Below are 21,961 nucleotides of genomic sequence, written 5' to 3'. Positions count from 1 at the left end.
AGAGAGAGAGAGAGACAGAGAGAGACAGGGAGAGGGAGAGAGACAGAGAGAGAGAGAGACAGAGAGAGACAGAGAGAGACAGGGAGAGGGAGAGAGAGAGACAGAGAGAGACAGGGAGAGGGAGAGAGAGAGAGAGACAGAGACAGAGAGAGAGACAGAGAGAGAGACAGAGAGAGAGAGAGAGAGAGAGAGAGAGACAGAGAGAGAGAGAGACAGAGAGACAGGGAGAGGGAGAGAGAGAGAGAGAGACAGAGAGAGACAGAGAGAGACAGAGAGAGACAGAGAGAGGGAGAGAGAGAGAGGACGTCCATCAGAACCTTGTTCAAAGCTTCTCTGACATCAGCTGCTTCTTCTTCTTCTGCTCGTTGTCTTTTCAGCTGCTCCTTCTGTAGCACCTCCTGCAGGACAGGAGACGCAGTGGAGGTGAAGTAGATTACGTTACATTTGAGTAGATTACATCAGAGTAGATTACATTACAGTAGATTAGATGACAATAGACGACAGTAATTACAGTAGATTAGATTAGTAAATGCAGTAGATTGGATGACAGTACATTACAGTAGATTAGATTACAGTAGATTAGCTTAGCGTACATTAGATTACTGTAAATTAAAGTAGATTAGATTACAATAGATTACAGTAGATTAGAGTACAAAAAATGATATAGCAGTAGATTACACTGGATTATAGATTAGATTACAGTTTAGATTACATTAGATCACAGTAGATTATAGCAGATTACAATAGATTCTAGTATATTAGACTACAGTAAATCACAGTAGATTACAGCAGATTACAATAGATTCCAGTATATTAACTCACAGTAGACTATACGTTACAGTAGATTGTAGTATATTAGACTACAGTAGATTATAGTAGATTAGATTAAAGCAGATTACAGTAGATCACATTACATTAGATCACAGTAGATTATAGGCTACAGTAGATTATAGTAGATTAGATTAAAGTAGATTACAGTAGATTACACCACGTTCCAAAGTACTATGCAAATGATATATTCCTTTAATTTTCCTAAATAGTTGATGCAAAGAGAGAAGAACTCAAATGTTACTGAAGGAACCTGCCAATGATAAATAAAATACTTGGTATGCACTGATAGGTGGGGGCAACTCCATGGTGGGGGTCACTCCATGGTGGGGGTCACTCCATGGTGGGGGTCACTCCACGGTGGGGGCCACCTCATGGTGGGGGTCACTCCATGGTGGGGGCAACTCCATGGTGGGGGTCACTCCATGGTGGGGGTCACTCCATGGTGGGGGCAACTCCATGGTGGGGGTCACTCCATGGTGGGGGTCACTCCACGGTGGGGGCCACCTCATGGTGGGGGTCACTCCATGGTGGGGGCAACTCCATGGTGGGGGCAACTCCATGGTGGGGGTCACTCCATGGTGGGGGTCACTCCACGGTGGGGGCCACCTCATGGTGGGGGTCACTCCATGGTGGGGGCAACTCCATGGTGGGGGTCACTCCATGGTGGGGGTCACTCCACGGTGGGGGCCACCCCATGGTGGGGGTCACTCCACGGTGGGGGCCACACCACGGTGGGGGCCACACCACGGTGGGGGTCACACCACGGTGGGGGTCACTCCATGGTGGGGGTCACTCCACGGTGGGGGTCACCCAATGGTGGGGGCCACACCACGGTGGGGGCCACCTCATGGTGGGGGTCACTCCACGGTGGGGGCCACCCCATGGTGGGGGTCACTCCATGGTGGGGGCCACACCACGGTGGGGGTCACACCATGGTGGGGGTCACTCCACGGTGGGGGCCACTCCACGGTGCCCATAGCAGCCAATGATGAAGAGGTACTCCTTGCAGCATGAGATGCAGCAGGTCCTGCATGGAGAGGATCTTGTGACGGAAAGTCCGGTTCTTCTTTTGGTTCCATGGAAGAACGTGGTCAGTCAGAAACTCCAGGTACCTCTCAGGTCATGGTCACACCTTCAGGAACCCTAAAGTACCAGCCAGCTCTCTCCCCATGGTTCTGGTCCAAAGCATGACCACCACCTCCTTGCTGACGTTGCAACCATCCACCAACCATCCACCAACCATCCACCAGCCATCCACCCACATCCACCCACATCCACCCACATCCACCCACATCCACCAGCCATCCACCAGCCATCCACCCACATCCACCCACATCCACCAACCATCCACCAACCATCCAACAGCCATCCACCCACATCCACCCACATCCACCCACATCCACCCACATCCACCAGCCATCCACCAGCCATCCACCAGCCATCCACCAACCATCCACCAACCATCCACCAGCCATCCACCCACATCCACCAGCCACCCACCAACCATCCACCAGCCATCCACCAACCATCCACCAACCATCCACCAGCCATCCACCCACATCCACCAGCCATCCACCAGCCATCCACCCACATCCACCAGCCATCCACCAGCCATCCACCAGCCATCCACCAGCCATCCACCAACCATCCACCAGCCATCCACCAGCCATCCACCCACATCCACCAGCCATCCACCAGCCATCCACCCACATCCACCAACCATCCACCAACCATCCACCAGCCATCCACCCACATCCACCCACATCCACCAACCATCCACCAGCCATCCACCAGCCATCCACCAACCATCCACCCACATCCACCAGCCATCCACCCACATCCACCAACCATCCACCCACATCCACCAACCATCCACCCACATCCACCCACATCCACCAACTATCCACCCACATCCACCAGCCATCCACCAGCCATCCACCAACCATCCACCAGCCATCCACCCACATCCACCCACATCCACCAACCATCCACCAGCCATCCACCAGCCATCCACCAACCATCCACCCACATCCACCAGCCATCCACCCACATCCACCAACCATCCACCCACATCCACCAACCATCCACCCACATCCACCCACATCCACCAACTATCCACCCACATCCACCAGCCATCCACCAGCCATCCACCAACCATCCACCAGCCATCCACCAACCATCCACCAACCATCCACCCACATCCACCAGCCACCCACCAACCATCCACCAGCCATCCACCAACCATCCACCAACCATCCACCAACCATCCACCCACATCCACCCACATCCACCAGCCATCCACCAGACCTGAAACTCCGGGGACAGCAGAGACCAATACAACTACCTCCGCCTGCTGACGGAGGGATGACAACACCTCCTTCTCTCTGACACACACACACACACACACTTAATTCAACTCTGTGTGTGTGTGTGTGTGTGTGTGTGTGTGTGTGTGTGTGTGTGTGTGTGTGTGTGTGTGTGTATGTGTGTGTGTACTCGCTCAGCAGCCCCTCAGTTTGTGTGACTTCCTGCAGTGTGTGTGTGTGAGCAGCTGCTGGTTGTGGTCCTCCAGATGTTTCAGTGTGACCTGAAGAGAAGATTCCTGCTGACGGAGCAGATGGAGGGAGAGTTCTGCCCCCTGACACACACACACACACACACACACACACACACACACACACACACACACACACACACACACACACACACTCTCTGAGTCCTGGCCCGTCCCGGGTTAGGGTTAGAGTGTGGAGTGTCTCTGACCTGCAGTTCCTCGCTGCTCCTCCGCAGGGCGCCATCAGCCTGCTGCTGCTCCGCCACCTCCTGCTGCTGCTGCTGCTGCTCCTCCGCCACCTCCTGCTGCTGCTCCTCCGCCACCTCCTCCTGCTGCTCCGCCACCTTCAGCTGCTGCTCCTCCGCCACCTCCTGCTGCTGCTCCGCCACCTTCAGCTGCTGCTCCTCCGCCACCTCCTGCTGCTGCTCCGCCACCTTCAGCTGCTGCTCCTCCGCCACCTCCTGCTGCTGCTCCGCCACCTTCAGCTGCTGCTCCTCCGCCACCTCCTGCTGCTGCTCCGCCACCTTCAGCTGCTGCTCCTCCGCCACCTCCTGCTGCTGCTCCGCCACCTTCAGCTGCTGCTCCTCCGCCACCTCCTGCTGCTGCTGCTCCCCCACCTTCAGCTGCTGCTCCTCCGCCACCTCCTCCTGCTGCTGCTCCCCCACCTTCAGCTGCTGCTCCTCCGCCACCTTCAGCTGCTGCTCCTCCGCCACCTCCTGCTGCTGCTCCAGCTCTCCTAAGGAGAAGGGTCCCCAGCTGGAGGAGGAGAGGAGTGGAGGAGGCAGGGCCCAGGTGGAGGACACAGGAGGAGCTGGTGAGGAGGTGAGCCTGATGGAGTCCCAGCTGGAGAGGAGTGAGGAGGAGAGGTGGGAGAGGTGGGCCCGGAGCTGCCATAGGTCTCTAGGAGGAGGAGGAAGCAGGTCTCACTGAGATGAGGAGCCACCATGTTCCCAGCATGCACTGCTTTGTCCTGCAGAGACTAACCCAGAGTGGCTGCTGAGACCTTTCTGAGGTGGGGCCAGGGTTAAAAAATGGTGGGAATTTTCAAAGTTGGAAACTTTCCATGGGAATTAATGGGAACTTTTTGGGGAATAAAACAGAAATTTACAAAATTGAAGGTTGGCCCTCAACAGGAAACTGAAATATAGTGGGGGAATATATAATCTGGGCTAAAACAACCAGATTTAATGCAGGTACACTCCTCCATCACACGCACACAGCACTGCTTACTGCTGAGGACACGCCCCCTGAGGCCACGCCCCCTGAGGCCACGCCCCCTGCATGCACTGTGCCACCATCACATCACTCTAACCCCATCACAAGGAGGTTTTTTTTATAATATTATGGGGTAAATATATCCTGTTTAACTTACAAAAATGAAATCAGAAGTATTCCTCCAGTCGCGAGGCGGCGGTACGTTCGGTTCTGAATGTAACTTAGTTTTCATTTCATTGATCATTTAAGAGGCGAGTTTATTCGAGCCTCGGATCTGCTGCATTTTACTTTTTGATTGGGTGGGGGAGTTCATGTTCGTGTTGTTCGTTAAAGTAATTGATTGTTCAAGAATTAAAACGAAAGTTCTCCTCAAATAAATCTGTTGAAATGTTTTATGATGTTTGCTTATGACGAAACACAAATATTTTATAGTTTGTATAGGATACAGTTTGTTTCCATTACCCCCAATTTCCAGTTAATTCCCATAAATTCCCAAGAATTCCCATAAATCCCCTTATTTCCCATAGAAAGTTTCCAATTTGGAATATTTCCAAAATTCCCCAGCTGAACTTCCCGAGGAAAGTTTCCAGAAATGTTCCGCCCCTTAGCAACCCCAGGGGGGGCTCTTCATTATTACCCCCCCATTGAACAGAGACTTTTATTAAGTTACTAGTAAACTAATTATTTTATTTATTTATTTTTTATTTTGAGCTACACACACACACACACACACACACACACACACACACACACACACACACACACACACACACACACACACACACACACACGATGAGAGAGAGAAATTCTCTCTGTAGAAAATGAGGCGATTACAGGGCTCATTGTGGAATAAAAAACCATTCCTCTTGCTTCCACCAGGGGGGGGCGGTGCCCCGGCACCCTCTTATGTCCTCCTCTACAGTAAACCTCCTCCAGAGACTAAACCTCCTCCAGAGACTAAACCTGCCCCAGAGATTAAACCTGCTCCTCTACAGTAAACCTCCTCCAGAGACTAAACCTCCTCCAGAGACTAAACCACCTCCAGAAACTAAACCTGCTCTAGAGACTAAACCTACTCCTCTAGACTAAACCTCCTCCAGAGACTAAACCTGCTCCAGAGACTAAACCTCCTCCAGAGACTAAACCTCCCCCAGAGACTAAACCTCCTCCAGAGACTAAACCTGCCCCAGAGATTAAACCTGCTCCTCGACAGTAAACCACCTCCAGAAACTAAACCTGCTCCAGAGACTAAACCTCCTCCAGAGACTAAACCTGCCCCAGAGATTAAACCTGCTCCTCGACAGTAAACCACCTCCAGAAACTAAACCTACTCCTCTAGACTAAACCTCCTCCAGAGATTAAACCTCCTCCAGAGACTAAACCACCTCCAGAAACTAAACCTACTCCTCTAGACTAAACCTCCTCCAGAGACTAAACCTCCTCCAGAGATTAAACCTCCTCCAGAGACTAAACCTGCCGCAGAGATTAAACCTGCTCCTCAACAGTAAACCACCTCCAGAGACTAAACCTGCTCCAGAGACTAAACCTCCTCCAGAGACTAAACCTCCTCCAGAGATTAAACCTGCTCCTCAACAGTAAACCACCTCCAGAAACTAAACCTGCTCCAGAGACTAAACCTGCTCCAGAGACTAAACCTCCTCCAGAGACTAAACCACCTCCAGAGACTAAACCTCCTCCAGAGACTAAACCTCCTCCAGAGACTAAACCTGCCCCAGAGATTAAACCTGCTCCTCGACAGTAAACCACCTCCAGAAACTAAACCTGCTCCAGAGACTAAACCTCCTCCAGAGATTAAACCTCCTCCAGAGACTAAACCACCTCCAGAGACTAAACCTGCTTCAGAGACTAAACCTCTCCCAGAGACTAAACCTCCTCCAGAGACTAAACCTGCTTCAGAGACTAAACCTCCTCCAGAGACTAAACCACCTCCAGAGACTAAACCTCTCCCAGAGACTAAACCTCTCCCAGAGACTAAACCACCTCCAGAGACTAAACCTCCTCCAGAGACTAAACCTGCTTCAGAGACTAAACCTCCTCCAGAGACTAAACCACCTCCAGAGACTAAACCTCTCCCAGAGACTAAACCTCTCCCAGAGACTAAACCACCTCCAGAGACTAAACCTCTCCCAGAGACTAAACCTCCTCCAGAGACTAAACCTCCTTCAGAGACTAAACCTCTCCCAGAGACTAAACCTGCTTCAGAGACTAAACCTCTCCCAGAGACTAAACCACCTCCAGAGATTAAACCTGGTCCAGAGACTAAACCTCTCCCAGAGACTAAACCTCCTCCAGAGACTAAACCTCCTTCAGAGACTAAACCTCTCCCAGAGACTAAACCTGCTTCAGAGACTAAACCTCTCCCAGAGACTAAACCACCTCCAGAGATTAAACCTGGTCCAGAGACTAAACCTGCTCCAGAGTGTCTTCAAGTAAGGACAGTGTCTTCAGAACTTACCTGTCTGCGGCCGTCCTCACATGGAGACATTGTGTCCTCAGAGCAAGAGCAGACCTCCAGATGGACATCAGACCAGCCTGCTGCTGGATGGCCTCCAGTCGCCAGGCCTGGACATACAGGGACAGTGAGACAGGGACGAGCAGTGAGACAGAGACAGGGACCAGCAGTGAGACAGGGACAGAAGATCCAAACCAACCTCTTTCTCTCTGAGCCAATCAGCTTCTCTCTGCTCCGCCTCCTTCACAGCTCTCGTCCAATCGGCTGTCAGCTTCTGCAGGTTGTGGCTCAGGTCCCGGTTGGCCTGCTCTGATTGGACGAGTCGCTCTCGGAGGTCGGCGTTGGTGTGGAGAAGACCGACAGACCTGGAGACACCAGGTGATGAAGATGGTGATGAAGATGAAAATGGTGATGAGGGTGAAGGTGGTGTTGAAGATGAAAATGGTGATGAGGGTGAAGGTGGTGTTGAAGATGTAGGTGGTGATGAAGATGGAGGTGGCGAAGGTGGTAATGAAGATGGTGATGAAGATGTAGGTGGTGATGAAGGTGAAGGTGGTGATGAAGATGGAGGTGGTGGTGAAGATGAAAATGGTGATGAGGGTGAAGGTGGTGTTGAAGATGTAGGTGGTGATGAAGATGGAGGTGGCGAAGGTGGTAATGAAGATGGTGATGAAGATGTAGGTGGTGATGAAGGTGAAGGTGGTGATGAAGATGGAGGTGGTGGTGAAGGTGGTAATGAAGATGGTGATGAAGATGTAGGTGGTGATGAAGGTGAAGGTGGTGATGAAGATGGAGGTGGTGGTGAAGGTGGTAATGAAGATGAAGGTGGTGATGAAGATGGAGGTGGCGAAGGTGGTAATGAAGATGAAGATGGTGATGAAGATGTAGGTGGTGATGAAGGTGAAGGTGGTGATGAAGATGGAGGTGGTGATGAAGATGGAGGTGGTGGTGAAGGTGGTAATGAAGATGAAGATGGTGATGAAGATGGAGGTGGTGATGAAGGTGAACGTGGTGATGAAGATGAAGGTGGTAATGAAGATGAAGATGGTGATGAAGATGTAGGTGGTGATGAAGGTGAAGGTGGTGATGAAGATGGAGGTGGTGATGAAGATGGAGGTGGTGGTGAAGGTGGTAATGAAGATGAAGATGGTGATGAAGATGGAGGTGGTGATGAAGGTGAACGTGGTGATGAAGATGAAGGTGGTAATGAAGATAAAGGTGGTGATGAAGGTGAAGGTGGTAATGAAGATAAAGGTGGTGATGAAGGTGAAGGTGGTAATGAAGATGAAGGTGGTGATGAAGATGAAGGTGGTAATGAAGATGAAGGTGGTGATGAAGATGAAGGTGGTAATGAAGATGAAGGTTCACCCAGGTCGTCCCAACAAGAGTCAGCAGCAGAACAAACCTCTGCTGTTCCTCCTCCAGCCTGATGAGGGCGCTCTCCAACGAGTCACTGTGCTCCTCTCTGCTCTGCCGCTGCACACAAGGCTGGGTCAGTACTCACACTACTGCAGTATCCACAGTACGTATGTGTAGTACTACCGTGTATAGCAGGGGTGTCCAACCCCGGTCCTGGAGGGACGGCGTCCTGCAGACTTTAGCTCCTCCCTGCTTCCGCAAACCTGAATGTAACGATGATGTCATCACCAAGGTGGTGAAAAAGACCAAAACGAGCGCCTTGATCAGGTGTGCTGCAGCTGGGCGGAGCTAAACCTGCAGGACCGGGGACCTCCAGGACCGGGGACCTCCAGGACCGGGGACCTCCAGGACCGAGGCTGGACACCGTTGGTGTATAGAGTACTAGCAGTATCACCTGTGCTTGTTCGTGCTGCAGCTCCAAACTCTGACATTTTTCTCTGTACTCCAACACCTGCAGGAAAAGTACACACAGTATTCAAACATAGTTTTATTTGAATTTCGAGTGTAGAACGGCCTGGCCCCGCCCCCAGTGGGACTAGTACTGGACCCTCAGTGGGACTAGTACTGGATGGTCAGTGGGACTAGTACTGGAGCCTCAGTGGGACTAGTACTGGATGGTCAGTGGGACTAGTACTGGACCCTCAGTGAGACTAGTACTGGACCTTCAGTGGGACTAGTACTGGAGCCTCAGTGGGACTAGTACTGGATGGTCAGTGGGACTAGTACTGGACCCTCAGTGGGACTAGTACTGGATGGTCAGTGGGACTAGTACTGGAGCCTCAGTGGGACTAGTACTGGATGGTCAGTGGGACTAGTACTGGAGCCTCCGTGAGACTAGTACTGGACCTTCAGTGGGACTAGTACTGGAGCCTCAGTGGGACTAGTACTGGATGGTCAGTGGGACTAGTACTGGACCCTCAGTGGGACTAGTACTGGATGGTCAGTGGGACTAGTACTGGAGCCTCAGTGAGACTAGTACTGGACCTTCAGTGGGACTAGTACTGGAGCCTCAGTGGGACTAGTACTGGATGGTCAGTGGGACTAGTACTGGACCCTCAGTGGGACTAGTACTGGACCCTCAGTGGGACTAGTACTGGATGGTCAGTGGGACTAGTACTGGAGCCTCAGTGAGACTAGTACTGGACCTTCAGTGGGACTAGTACTGGAGCCTCAGTGGGACTAGTACTGGATGGTCAGTGGGACTAGTACTGGACCCTCAGTGGGACTAGTACTGGATGGTCAGTGGGACTAGTACTGCAGCCTCAGTGAGACTAGTACTGGACCTTCAGTGGGACTAGTACTGGAGCCTCAGTGAGACTAGTACTGGACCCTCAGTGGGACTAGTACTGGATGGTCAGTGGGACTAGTACTGGACCCTCAGTGAGACTAGTACTGGATGGTCAGTGAGACTAGTACTGGAGCCTCAGTGAGACTAGTACTGGACCCTCAGTGGGACTAGTACTGGATGGTCAGTGGGACTAGTACTGGACCCTCAGTGAGACTAGTACTGGACCCTCAGTGAGACTAGTACTGGACCCTCAGTGAGACTAGTACTGGACCCTCAGTGCAGGTTCTTCCAGTCCAGGACCCTGGACCAGGTTTGGACTGTACCAGAGACCATTAAAGTCCTCCCCCTCCTCCTGGTCTGGTCGGTCCAGAAACCTTGTATTCTAAGTTTCTAGCTCCTCCTTGATTTTTGTGTCTGTGTGAGCTGGACTGGCTCTGCAGGTTCCTCCTCCTCTGAGTCTGGTTCTGCAGGTTCCTACTCCTCTGAGTCTGGTTGCTCAGAGCGCTGCTCAGAGCGCTGCTCAGAGCGGAGAGCAGAGCGGAGAGCAGAGCGGTGCTCAGGTAGCCGCAGAGCGGCTAAAACCAACTACTAGATGGAAAGAACCGGATCCCTAAACTGAAAAGGTGACTGTTTACTTTATAGCTCCTATTAGCTCCTGACTAGTCATGGCTACTCCCGTCTAGTCATGGCTGCTCCCGACTAGTCATGGCTTCTCCCGTCTAGTCATGGCTGCTCCCGACTAGTAATGGCTTCTCCCGACTAGTCATGGCTTCTCCTGTCTAGTCATGGCTTCTCCTGACTAGTCATGGCTGCTCCTGTCTAGTCATGGCTGCTCCTGACTAGTCATGGCTGCTCCTGACTAGTCATGGCTACTCCCGTCTAGTCATGGCTGCTCCCGACTAGTCATGGCTTCTCCCGACTAGTCATGGCTTCTCCTGTCTAGTCATGGCTTCTCCCGACTAGTCATGGCTGCTCCTGACTAGTCATGGCTTCTCCTGTCTAGTCATGGCTGCTCCTGTCTAGTCATGGCTTCTCCTGACTAGTCATGGCTGCTCCTGTCTAGTCATGGCTGCTCCTGTCTAGTCATGGCTGCTCCTGACTAGTCATGGCTGCTCCTGTCTAGTCATGGCTGCTCCTGACTAGTCATGGCTTCTCCTGACTAGTCATGGCTGCTCCTGTCTAGTCATGGCTGCTCCTGTCTAGTCATGGCTGCTCCTGCCTAGTCAAGGCTTCTCCCGTCTAGTCACGGCTGCTCCCGACTAGTCATGGCTTCTCCCGACTAGTCATGGCTTCTCCTGTCTAGTCATGGCTTCTCCTGTCTAGTCATGGCTGCTCCTGACTAGTCATGGCTGCTCCTGTCTAGTCATGGCTTCTCCTGTCTAGTCATGGCTTCTCCTGACTAGTCATGGCTGCTCCTGTCTAGTCATGGCTTCTCCTGACTAGTCATGGCTGCTCCTGTCTAGTCATGGCTGCTCCTGACTAGTCATGGCTGCTCCTGTCTAGTCATGGCTGCTCCTGACTAGTCATGGCTGCTCCTGACTAGTCATGGCTGCTCCTGTCTAGTCATGGCTGCTCCTGACTAGTCATGGCTGCTCCTGTCTAGTCATTGCTTCTCCTGTCTAGTCATGGCTGCTCCTGACTAGTCATGGCTGCTCCTGTCTAGTCATGGCTGCTCCTGTCTAGTCATGGCTTCTCCTGACTAGTCATGGCTGCTCCTGTCTAGTCATGGCTGCTCCTGACTAGTCATGGCTTCTCCTGACTAGTCATGGCTGCTCCTGACTAGTCATGGCTTCTCCTGTCTAGTCATGGCTGCTCCTGTCTAGTCATGGCTTCTCCTGACTAGTCATGGCTGCTCCTGACTAGTCATGGCTGCTCCTGTCTAGTCATGGCTTCTCCTGTCTAGTCATGGCTGCTCCTGTCTAGTCATGGCTTCTCCTGTCTAGTCATGGCTGCTCCTGTCTAGTCATGGCTTCTCCTGTCTAGTCATGGCTTCTCCTGACTAGTCATGGCTGCTCCTGTCTAGTCATGGCTGCTCCTGACTAGTCATGGCTTCTCCTGACTAGTCATGGCTGCTCCTGACTAGTCATGGCTGCTCCTGTCTAGTCATGGCTGCTCCTGTCTAGTCATGGCTGCTCCGTACGGAGATTTAAAGGGATTATAATCCACTGCGGTGGAAACGACGTTCGCCTGAAGAAGTCTGAGGTCCTCAAAGCTAACGGAGAGTCAGTGTGCACATACCGCCGACCATTTCAGACCAAGTAGTTTTCTCTGCCCCCCCCCTCCCCCCTCCCCCCTCCCAAACCTCATCAGGGACCAGATGTTTAGCCTCATCTTTTAACCGCTGGCTGTCAGGGTGGTGTCCCAGTAACTCGGTAGGCTTCATTAATAACTGGAAGTCCTTCTGGGACAAGCCTGGTCTCATCAGGAGGGACGGCATCCATCCCACGTTGGATGGAGCGTACCTCTTATCTAGAAACAGAGTTAAAAGCTTAGCTCCTCCATCCTGACGTAGCAGAGTGGGGACCAGGCAACAGAGTTAAAAGCTTAGCTCCTCCATCCTGACGTAGCAGAGTGGGGACCAGGCAACAGAGTGGCAGTCCTACACGCCTCTCTGAGTTTCCCTCTGGGCAGTCACCAACCATAGCTAACTTAGTTAAACATCCCATAGAGACTGTGTCTATCCCTCGGACCACCACAAGTATAAAACTATCTAAACCTAGGAAAATAACTTCTAATGACTACAAAAACTTAATCCGTATCAAGTGTGAAACTAGACAAAATCAAGACAAACAAATGAGATGTGGTTTCCTAAACATGAGATCTTTATCATCCAAAGCTCTTCTAGTCAATGATCTGATAACCGAACACAACATTGATCTCTTTGGATGAACAGAAACCTGCTACGTAAAGATGAGTATGTTAGTCTAAATGAAGCCTCCCCTCCAAGTCATACTAACACTCAAATAGCTGGTGGAGGTGGTGGAGGAGGGTGGAGGCAGCCATCTAGAACTCTCACTTACTAATTAATATTAACCCAAAACCCAACTTTAGTTCTTTTGAGAGTCTGAGCATGACCATGCCACACCCGTCAAATAAAATAGTAAATTCTGTAGAATCTGTAATCATTTCTCGTCCTCCTGGACCTTCTTCAACTTTTCTAACTGAATTCTCTGAATTGTTGTCAGATGTAGCCCTGACTAAAGATAAGGTTATCATGGTAGGAGACTTCAATGTTCATGTTGACCTAGAAAATGATAGTTTCAGTGCAGCTTTAGATCTACACTTGACTCTCTAGGTTTCTCTCAGGTAGTAGACGGGCCTACCCAGAAACATCTCCACACCCTAGACCTTATTCTAACTTATGGTTTGAATATAGAGCATCTGACCATCTCTCCTCACTATGATTTCCTGTCAGATCACTTCTTAATAACCTTTGACTTTGTTCTAAATAGTTCTAACCCTCCGGTTAAAGCCGTGTTAACCAGGTCTCTCTCTGATAACATAGTAACTAAATTCAAGGAAAGAATTCCCTCTGCTATAGAATCAGTAGTGGATCTTCCTGACCCGTATACTGTTGCTAGCTCAGACATTGAATACCTAACAAACAGTCTGACAGATATGCTACAACGCTACACCTCCTCTGGGTCTGGTTCTACAGGTTCCTCCTCCTCTGGGTCTGGTTCTACAGGTTCCTCCTCCTCTGGGTCTGGTTCTAAAGGTTCCTCCTCCTCTGACTCTGGTTCTAAAGGTTCCTCCTCCTCTGAGTCTGGTTCTGCAGGTTCCTCCTCCTCTGGGTCTGGTTCTACAGGTTCCTCCTCCTCTGGGTCTGGTTCTAAAGGTTCCTCCTCCTCTGAGCCTGGTTCTACAGGTTCCTCCTCCTCTGACTCTGGTTCTACAGGTTCCTCCTCCTCTATGTCTGGTTCTAAAGGTTCCTCCTCCTCTGAGCCTGGTTCTACAGGTTCTCCTCCTGAGTCTGGTTCTACAGTTCCTCCTCCTCTATGCCTGGTTCTACAGGTTCCTCCTCCTCTATGTCTGGTTCTAAAGGTTCCTCCTCCTCTGAGCCTGGTTCTACAGGTTCTCCTCCTGAGTCTGGTTCTACAGTTCCTCCTCCTCTATGCCTGGTTCTACAGGTTCCTCCTCCTCTATGTCTGGTTCTAAAGGTTCCTCCTCCTCTGAGCCTGGTTCTACAGGTTCTCCTCCTGAGTCTGGTTCTACAGTTCCTCCTCCTCTATGCCTGGTTCTACAGGTTCCTCCTCCTCTATGTCTGGTTCTGCAGGTTCCTCCTCCACTGAGTCGGGTTCTGCATGTTCTGTACAAACCAGGTTTCCTCACCTTGTTCTGCAGGCGGTGCAGGAGTAGGGCCTGGCGCGCCTCCCTTTCCCTCCCCTCCCTCAGCCTTCTCCTCCACTGCGCCTCCTCCTCCTGCAGGGAGGCGCCAGACGGAGGAGACGACCACCGAGAGAGCTGCAGGGAGAGAGAGTAAGGTTCAGTCTGGTGACCTCCTGCTGCTCCTCCCCCCTCCTCCTCCCTCCTCCTCCCTCCTCCTCACCCGCTCCATCAGCACCCTGCTCCTGCACTCCAGCTCCTCCCCCTCCTCCCTCCCTCCCCTCTCCTCACCCGCTCCATCAGCACCCTGCTCCTGCACTCCAGCTCCTCCCCCTCCTCCCTCCTCCCCTCCCCTCTCCTCACCCGCTCCATCAGCACCCTGCTCCTGCACTCCAGCTCCTCCCCCTCCTCCCTCCCCTCTCCTCACCCGCTCCATCAGCACCCTGCTCCTGCACTTCAGCTCCTCCCCCTCCTCCCTCCTCCTCCCCTCTCCTCACCCGCTCCATCAGCACCCTGCTCCTGGACTCCAGCTCCTCCCCCTCCTCCCTCCTCCTCCCCTCCCCCGCTCCATCAGCACCCTGCTCCTGGACTCCAGCTCCTCCTCCTCCTCCCCTCCCCTCTCCTCACCCGCTCCATCAGCACCCTGCTCCTGGACTCCAGCTCCTCCCCCTCCTCCCTCCTCCTCCCCTCCCCTCTCCTCACCCGCTCCATCAGCACCCTGCTCCTGCACTCCAGCTCCTCCCCCTCCTCCCTCCCTCCCCTCTCCTCACCCGCTCCATCAGCACCCTGCTCCTGCACTCCAGCTCCTCCCCCTCCTCCCTCAACCTCCCTCCTCCTCCCTCCTCCTCCCCTCTCCTCACCCGCTCCATCAGCACCCTGCTCCTGCACTCCAGCTCCTCCCCCTCCTCCCTCAACCTCCCTCCTCCTCCCCTCTCCTCACCCTCTCCATCAGCACCCTGCTCCTGCACTCCAGCTCCTCCCCCTCCTCCCTCCCTCCCCTCTCCTCACCCGCTCCATCAGCACCCTGCTCCTGCACTCCAGCTCCTCCCCCTCCTCCCTCAACCTCCCTCCTCCTCCCTCCTCCTCCCCTCTCCTCACCCGCTCCATCAGCACCCTGCTCCTGCACTCCAGCTCCTCCCCCTCCTCCCTCAACCTCCCTCCTCCTCCCCTCTCCTCACCCGCTCCATCAGCACCCTGCTCCTGGACTCCAGCTCCTCCCCCTCCTCCCTCCTCCTCCCCTCCCCTCTCCTCACCCGCTCCATCAGCACCCTGCTCTTGGACTCCAGCTCCTCCCACTCCTCCCTCCTCCTCCCCTCCCCTCTCCTCACCCGCTCCATCAGCACCCTGCTCCTGCACTCCAGCTCCTCCCCCTCCTCCCTCAACCTCCCTCCTCCTCCCTCCTCCTCCCCTCTCCTCACCCTCTCCATCAGCACCCTGCTCCTGGACTCCAGCTCCTCCCCCTCCTCCCTCCTCCTCCCCTCTCCTCATCCGCTCCATCAGCACCCTGCTCCTGCACTCCAGCTCCTCCCCCTCCTCCCTCCTCCTTCCCTCCCCTCTCCTCACCCGCTCCATCAGCACCCTGCTCCTGCACTCCAGCTCCTCCCCCTCCTCCCTCAACCTCCCTCCTCCTCCCTCCTCCTCCCCTCTCCTCACCCGCTCCATCAGCACCCTGCTCCTGGACTCCAGCTCCTCCCCCTCCTCCCTCCTCCTCCCCTCTCCTCACCCGCTCCATCAGCACCCTGCTCCTGCACTCCAGCTCCTCCCCCTCCTCCCTCCTCCTCCCCTCTCCTCACCCGCTCCATCAGCACCCTGCTCCTGGACTCCAGCTCCTCCCGCTCTGCCCGGCTCTCTGCCAGCTGCTCTTGCAGCCGACACACTTCCTGATTAAGCTCCGCCTTCTCCTGTTGCCAGCCAATCAGCAGCTGTGATGTCATCGTGAGAGCTTTACCTGGAAGGAGGGATGAGGATGGATAGATGAGGGATAGATGGATGGATGGTCAGTACACAGCAGGACTGGAGTGTGTGTGTGTGTGTGTGTGTGTGTGTGTGTGTGTGTGTGTGTGTGTGTGTGTGTGTGTGTGTGTGTGTGTGTGTGTGTGTGTGTGTGTGTTCCATTGACCTCACAAAAGGAGTTAATCCTGCCGTTAAGCACTGAGCTCCGGTTAACCTCGGCTGTCCTGCTGCTGTTCGGTGCAGCGCTGCATCAATACACCATGTCTTACTGACCTAACCAATATAACCAATCTAACCAATATAACCAACCTAACCAATATAACCGATCTAACCAATATAACCAATATAACCAATATAACCAATATAACCAACCTAACCAATATAACCGATCTAACCAATATAACCAACCTAACCAATATAACCAATATAACCAATATAACCAACCTAACCAATATAACCAACCTAACCAACCTAACCAATATAACCAACCTAACCAACCTAACCAATATAACCAACCTAACCAATATAACCAACCTAACCAATCTAACCAATATAACCAACCTAACCAACCTAACCAATATAACCAACCTAACCAATATAACCAATCCAACCAATATAACCAACCTAACCAATATAACCAATCTAACCAATATAACCAATATAACCAACCTAACCAATATAACCAATATAACCGATCTAACCAATATAACCAACCTAACCAACCTAACCAATCTAACCAATATAACCAACCTAACCAATATAACCAACCTAACCAATATAACCAATCTTACCTTCATAAGTTACTTAATAAAACAAATTAGTACTGTGGACAATAATGAACACAACAACCAAGAAAATACATGAAGGTGTTATTAATACAAACTGTTAATGATGAAATATTAATACAACTTATATTTTCAGTCAGTGATGTAATATTATACTAGTACTATAGTACTTTACAGTAGTATTCATCCCCTTGAACATTTCCACATTTTGTCACATGACACGCCACAAACATAAATATATTTTATTGGAGTTTTATGTGAAAGACCAACACAAAGTGTCACACAACTGTGAAGTACAAAGAATATACAATATGAGGTAAAAGATTTTTCACAAATAAAAAACTGCAAAGTGCAGCGTGCAAAAGTATTCAGCCCCTTTTCTCTGAGGGCAACTAGTTGCCTTCAGAAGTTGCCTGATGACTGCTGAATGATTGAATGTTGACCTAATGACTAAATCGAGTCCACCTGTGTGTAATCTAATCTAATCTAATCTAATCTCAGCTGTTCTGTGACGGCCTCAGAGGTTTGTTAAGAGAACATTGGGGAGCAAACAGAACCATGAAGTCCAAGGAACCAGACGGGTCCGAGGTCCAGTTGTGGAGAAGTTTAAAGCAGGTTAGGTTCTAAGAACGTCTCACGGAGCTCTGCTCAGTCCATCATCTGGGAAAGGAAGGAGGACGGCTCTCCTGCAACCCTACCGAGACAAACTTACAGGCCCAACAAGGAGAGCACTCACCAGGAGAGCACTGACCAGGAGAGCACTGACCAGGAGAGCACTCACCAGGAGAGCACTCACCAGGAGAGCACTGACAAGGAAAGCACTGACAAGGAAAGCACTGACAAGGAGAGCACTCACCAGGAGAGCACTCACCAGGAGAGCACTGACCAGGAGAGCACTGACACGGAGAGCACTGACACGGAGAGCACTGACCAGGAGAGCACTGACAAGCAGAGCACTGACACAGAGAGCACTGACCAGAGGCCCATGGTGACTCTGGACCAACTGCAGAGAGCCACAGCTCAGGGGGGGAATCTGTCCACAGGACAACCATTGGGCGTGCTCTCCACAAATCTGTCCTTTATGGAAGAAGAAAACCATTGTTTAAAGAAAACCATAAGTTTGCCAGAAACCATGTGGGGGACAGAGCAACCATGTGGGGGACACAGCAACCATTTGGGGGACACAGTAACCATGTGGAAGAAGGTGCTCTGGTCACACGAGACCAAAATGGAACGTTCTGTGTGGTGGAACCTACCACTGCACATCCCTCTGAACACACCATCCCCACTGTCAAGCATGGTGGTGGGAGCATCATGCTCTGGGGCTGCTTCTCTTCAGCAGGGACAGGGACGTTGGTCAGAGTTGATGGGAAGATGGACGGAGCCAAATACAGGACAATCCTGGAAGACAACCTGTTGGAGTCTGCAAAAGACTTGAGACTGGGGCGGAGGTTCCCCTTCCAGCAGGAGAACCATCCCAGACATAAAGCCGGGCTACAATGGAACGGTTCCAAACTAAACCTCTTCATGTGCTAGGATGTCCCAGTCAAAGTCCAGACCTGAACCCCGTCCAGAACCTGGCAAGATCAGAAAACCACCGTCCACTAACGCTCTCCACCTAATGGGACGGAGCTGGAGCTGGTCGCACAGCTGGAGCTGGTCGCACAGGTGGTCGCTGGTCACCCAGCTGGTCGTTGGTCGCACAGCTGGTCGCTGGTCACCCAGCTGGTCGCTGGTCACCCAGCTGGTCGCACAGCTGGTCGCTGGTCACCCAGCTGGTCGCACAGCTGGTCGCACAGCTGGTCGCACAGCTGGTCGCTGGTCACCCAGCTGGTCGCTGGTCGCACAGCTGGTCGCACAGCTGGTCGCTGGTCACCCAGCTGGTCGCTGGTCGCACAGCTGGTCGCACAGCTGGTCGCTGGTCGCACAGCTGGTCGCACAGCTGGTCGCACAGCTGGTCGCACAGCTGGTCGCTGGTCGCACAGCTGGTCGCTGGTCGCACAGCCGGTCGCTGGTCACCCAGCTGGTCGCACAGCTGGTCGCACAGCTGGTCGCACAGCCGGTCGCTGGTCGCACAGCCGGTCGCTGGTCGCACAGCTGGTCGCTGGTCACCCAGCCGGTCGCTGGTCGCACAGCCGGTCGCTGGTCACCCAGCTGGTCGCTGGTCGCACAGCCGGTCGCTGGTCACCCAGTTGGTCGCTGGTCGCACAGCCGGTCGCTGGTCACCCAGCTGGTCGCTGGTCGCACAGCTGGTCGCTGGTCGCACAGCCGGTCGCTGGTCACCCAGCTGGTCGCTGGTCGCACAGCCGGTCGCTGGTCACCCAGCTGGTCGCTGGTCGCACAGCCGGTCGCTGGTCACCCAGCTGGTCGCTGGTCGCACAGCCGGTCGCTGGTCACCCAGCTGGTCGCTGGTCGCACAGCCGGTCGCTGGTCACCCAGCTGGTCGCACAGCTGGTCGCTGGTCACCCAGCTGGTCGCTGGTCACCCAGCTGGTCGAGACATCCCCCAAAAGACTTGCAGCTGTAACTGCAGCTGTAGGCGGTTCCACAAAGTACTGACTCAGGGGGGCTGAATACTTTTGCACGCTGCACTTTGCAGTTTTTTCTTTGTGAAAAATCTTTTACCTCATATATAATTTTCTTTGTACTTCACAGTTGTGTGACACTTTGTGTTGGTCTTTCACATGAAATTCGTATAAAATGTATTTATGTTTGTGGCGTGTCATGAGACAAAATGTGGAAAAGTTCAAGGGGGAGGAATACTACTGTAAAGTACTGTAAACATCAGCCCACTCTGATCACCTCTTTCAAATTAAAGGCCCAACAAAACAGCATCTCTTGGAAAAATTCTGATTTTCATTACATCACATTGTATTATATGTTATTCATCTAGTACCAGCCAAATCTGATGTGTCCTTTCAAAATAAGAGCACTCTTCTAATAGTCCCTATCTCCTTTCCTATCCACTTTTCCTGAACCCCAAAAGTGTTCAAGAGGCGGCCATGATAAGGAGCGTTGGAGTTCTCACCAAGGTAAGGAAGGGAGGTTCAATGCTTCCTTTAGAACCTCCTTTAGCCTCAGAACCACTGATGCTTCCTTTAGAACCTCCTTTAGCCTCAGAACCACTGATGCTTCCTTTAGAACCTCCTTTAGTCTCAGAACCACTGATGCTTCCTTTAGAACCTCCTTTAGCCTAGGAACCACTGATGCTTCCTTTAGAACCTCTTTGAGCCTCAGAACCACTGATGCTTCCTTTAGAACCTCCTTTAGCCTAGGAACCACTGATGCTTCCTTTAGAACCTCCTTTAGTCTCAGAACCACTGATGCTTCCTTTAGAACCTCCTTTAGTCTCAGAACCACTGATGCTTCCTTTAGAACCTCCTTTAGCCTCAGAACCACTGATGCTTCCTTTAGAACCTCCTTTAGCCTAGGAACCACTGATGGTTCCTTTAGAACCTCCTTTAGCCTAGGAACCACTGATGCTTCCTTTAGAACCTCCTTTAGCCTAGGAACCACTGATGCTTCCTTTAGAACCTCCTTTAGCCTAGGAACCACTGATGCTTCCTTTACCAGAGGAGATCAGCTCATGTTCCCCCACAATTCCTTGCGGTGACAACATTTAAAGGAACCCTCTCATCGGAGCTTCAGGGAAACTCAGGATGACTGAAAAAGGAGCAGATCATGTAAGTTACCAAAGCAATAATCTGCCTAGAACCACTTGGAATCATCTAGAACCCAGAACCCAACTAGGAATGTTGTAGAACCACCTTTACTAACTCCTTTAGGAAGCCTCCTAACTCCTTTCCTTAACTCCTTTAGGAAGCCTCCTAACACCTTTCACTAACCCTGTGACGTCATCCGCGGGGTTAAGGAAAGTTAGACAGCAAAGGAGATAGGAGGGACTATTCGGACGCACCCTGATGCTCAGGACATTCCCTATGACTCGTTACACGTCAGAGTAGACCACCACAGGATGTCACTGCCAAATCTCAGGTGTCACTTCAAAATAAAAGTCCATAGAGTGTTTGAATATGACTAAATACGAGACATATTTCCTGGGTTGAAGCTGGATTACCTCCAGACCTGCTGGTTGTCATGACGTCGTTCCAGCTCCCAGTGACCGTCCAGGATCCTCTCACTTTCTACGGAAGCTGGAGCATCGCTCAGCCGTCCTCCATCCTCCGGGACTCCTGGTACTTCGTGTCTCTGTACCCCGGTACTTCGTGTCTCTGTACCCCGGTACTTCGTGTCTCTGTATCCCGGTTCTTCGTGTCTCTGTATCCCGGTTCTTCGTGTCTCTGTACCCTGGTACTTCGTGTCTCTGTATCCCGGTACTTCGTGTCTCTGTACCCCGGTACTTCGTGTCTCTGTACCCCGGTACTTCGTGTCTCTGTATCCCGGTACTTCGCTAACGGGCCAGCGTCTTCCTCCGCAGCATCCAGCGGTCCTTGCAATACTTTCAAACCGGGAGCGGCGCCTTTCGCCCGGATGTTGACGGTCACCTGACCCCGCTGAAGGAACCGGCTCGGCCCACACCGCCCCCCTTCGGCCAGGAGGGGAAACACAGCTCACAAACTTCACTTATTTCAGTTAAAACAGTTAAAATGAACTCCATTTGCACTGATACATACATACACTTGTTACGGAGCATCGGTGAGATGCAGACGACATTCTGCTGCTCCGTTATCAAGCAGAGCAGCAGAAACCCACTTTATTGTCTCGGAGCAGCCGGCGGTGTGAGCAGTGAGCAGGAGCCGTCTGCAACAGGGAAGACAGGGACAACAGGGACAACAGGGACGACAGGGACGACAGGGACAACAGGGAAGACAGGGACGACAGGGAAGACAGGGACAACAGGGACAACAGGGAAGACAGGGACGACAGGGAAGACAGGGAAGACAGGGACGACAGGGAAGACAGGGACGACAGGGAAGACAGGGACGACAGGGAAGACAGGGAAGACAGGGACGACAGGGAAGACAGGGACGACAGGGAAGACAGGGACAACAGGGAAGACAGGGACGACAGGGAAGACAGGGACAACAGGGACAACAGGGAAGACAGGGACGACAGGGAAGACAGGGAAGACAGGGACGACAGGGAAGACAGGGACAACAG

General features: G+C 52.3%; 1 protein-coding gene across 1 annotated transcript; it reads right to left on the bottom strand.

The window, feature by feature from the left end:
• Positions 1-1,756: 1,756 nt before the first annotated feature.
• LOC308128420 (centrosome-associated protein CEP250-like) lies at positions 1,757-21,011 on the bottom strand (the record flags this gene model as incomplete). Its single annotated transcript, XM_080494116.1, has 9 exons — positions 20,919-21,011; positions 15,900-16,054; positions 14,113-14,244; positions 8,887-8,943; positions 8,479-8,549; positions 7,273-7,438; positions 7,077-7,183; positions 4,099-4,285; positions 1,757-1,897 (listed from the first exon to the last, which is right to left on the bottom strand). Exons 1-9 carry the CDS (start codon positions 20,938-20,940, stop codon positions 1,757-1,759), a joined length of 1,038 nt encoding a protein of 345 aa, XP_080350242.1. The 5' UTR covers positions 20,941-21,011.
• Between the last annotated feature and the right edge of the window lie 950 nt (positions 21,012-21,961).

The sequence above is a fragment of the Lipophrys pholis genome (assembly GCF_963383615.2).
Source record: "Lipophrys pholis genome assembly, contig: SCAFFOLD_69, whole genome shotgun sequence".
NCBI classification, from domain to species: Eukaryota; Metazoa; Chordata; class Actinopteri; order Blenniiformes; family Blenniidae; genus Lipophrys; species Lipophrys pholis.
Note: the sequence above shows the minus strand (reverse complement) of the source record. Positions and strands in the feature narration are given on the sequence as shown.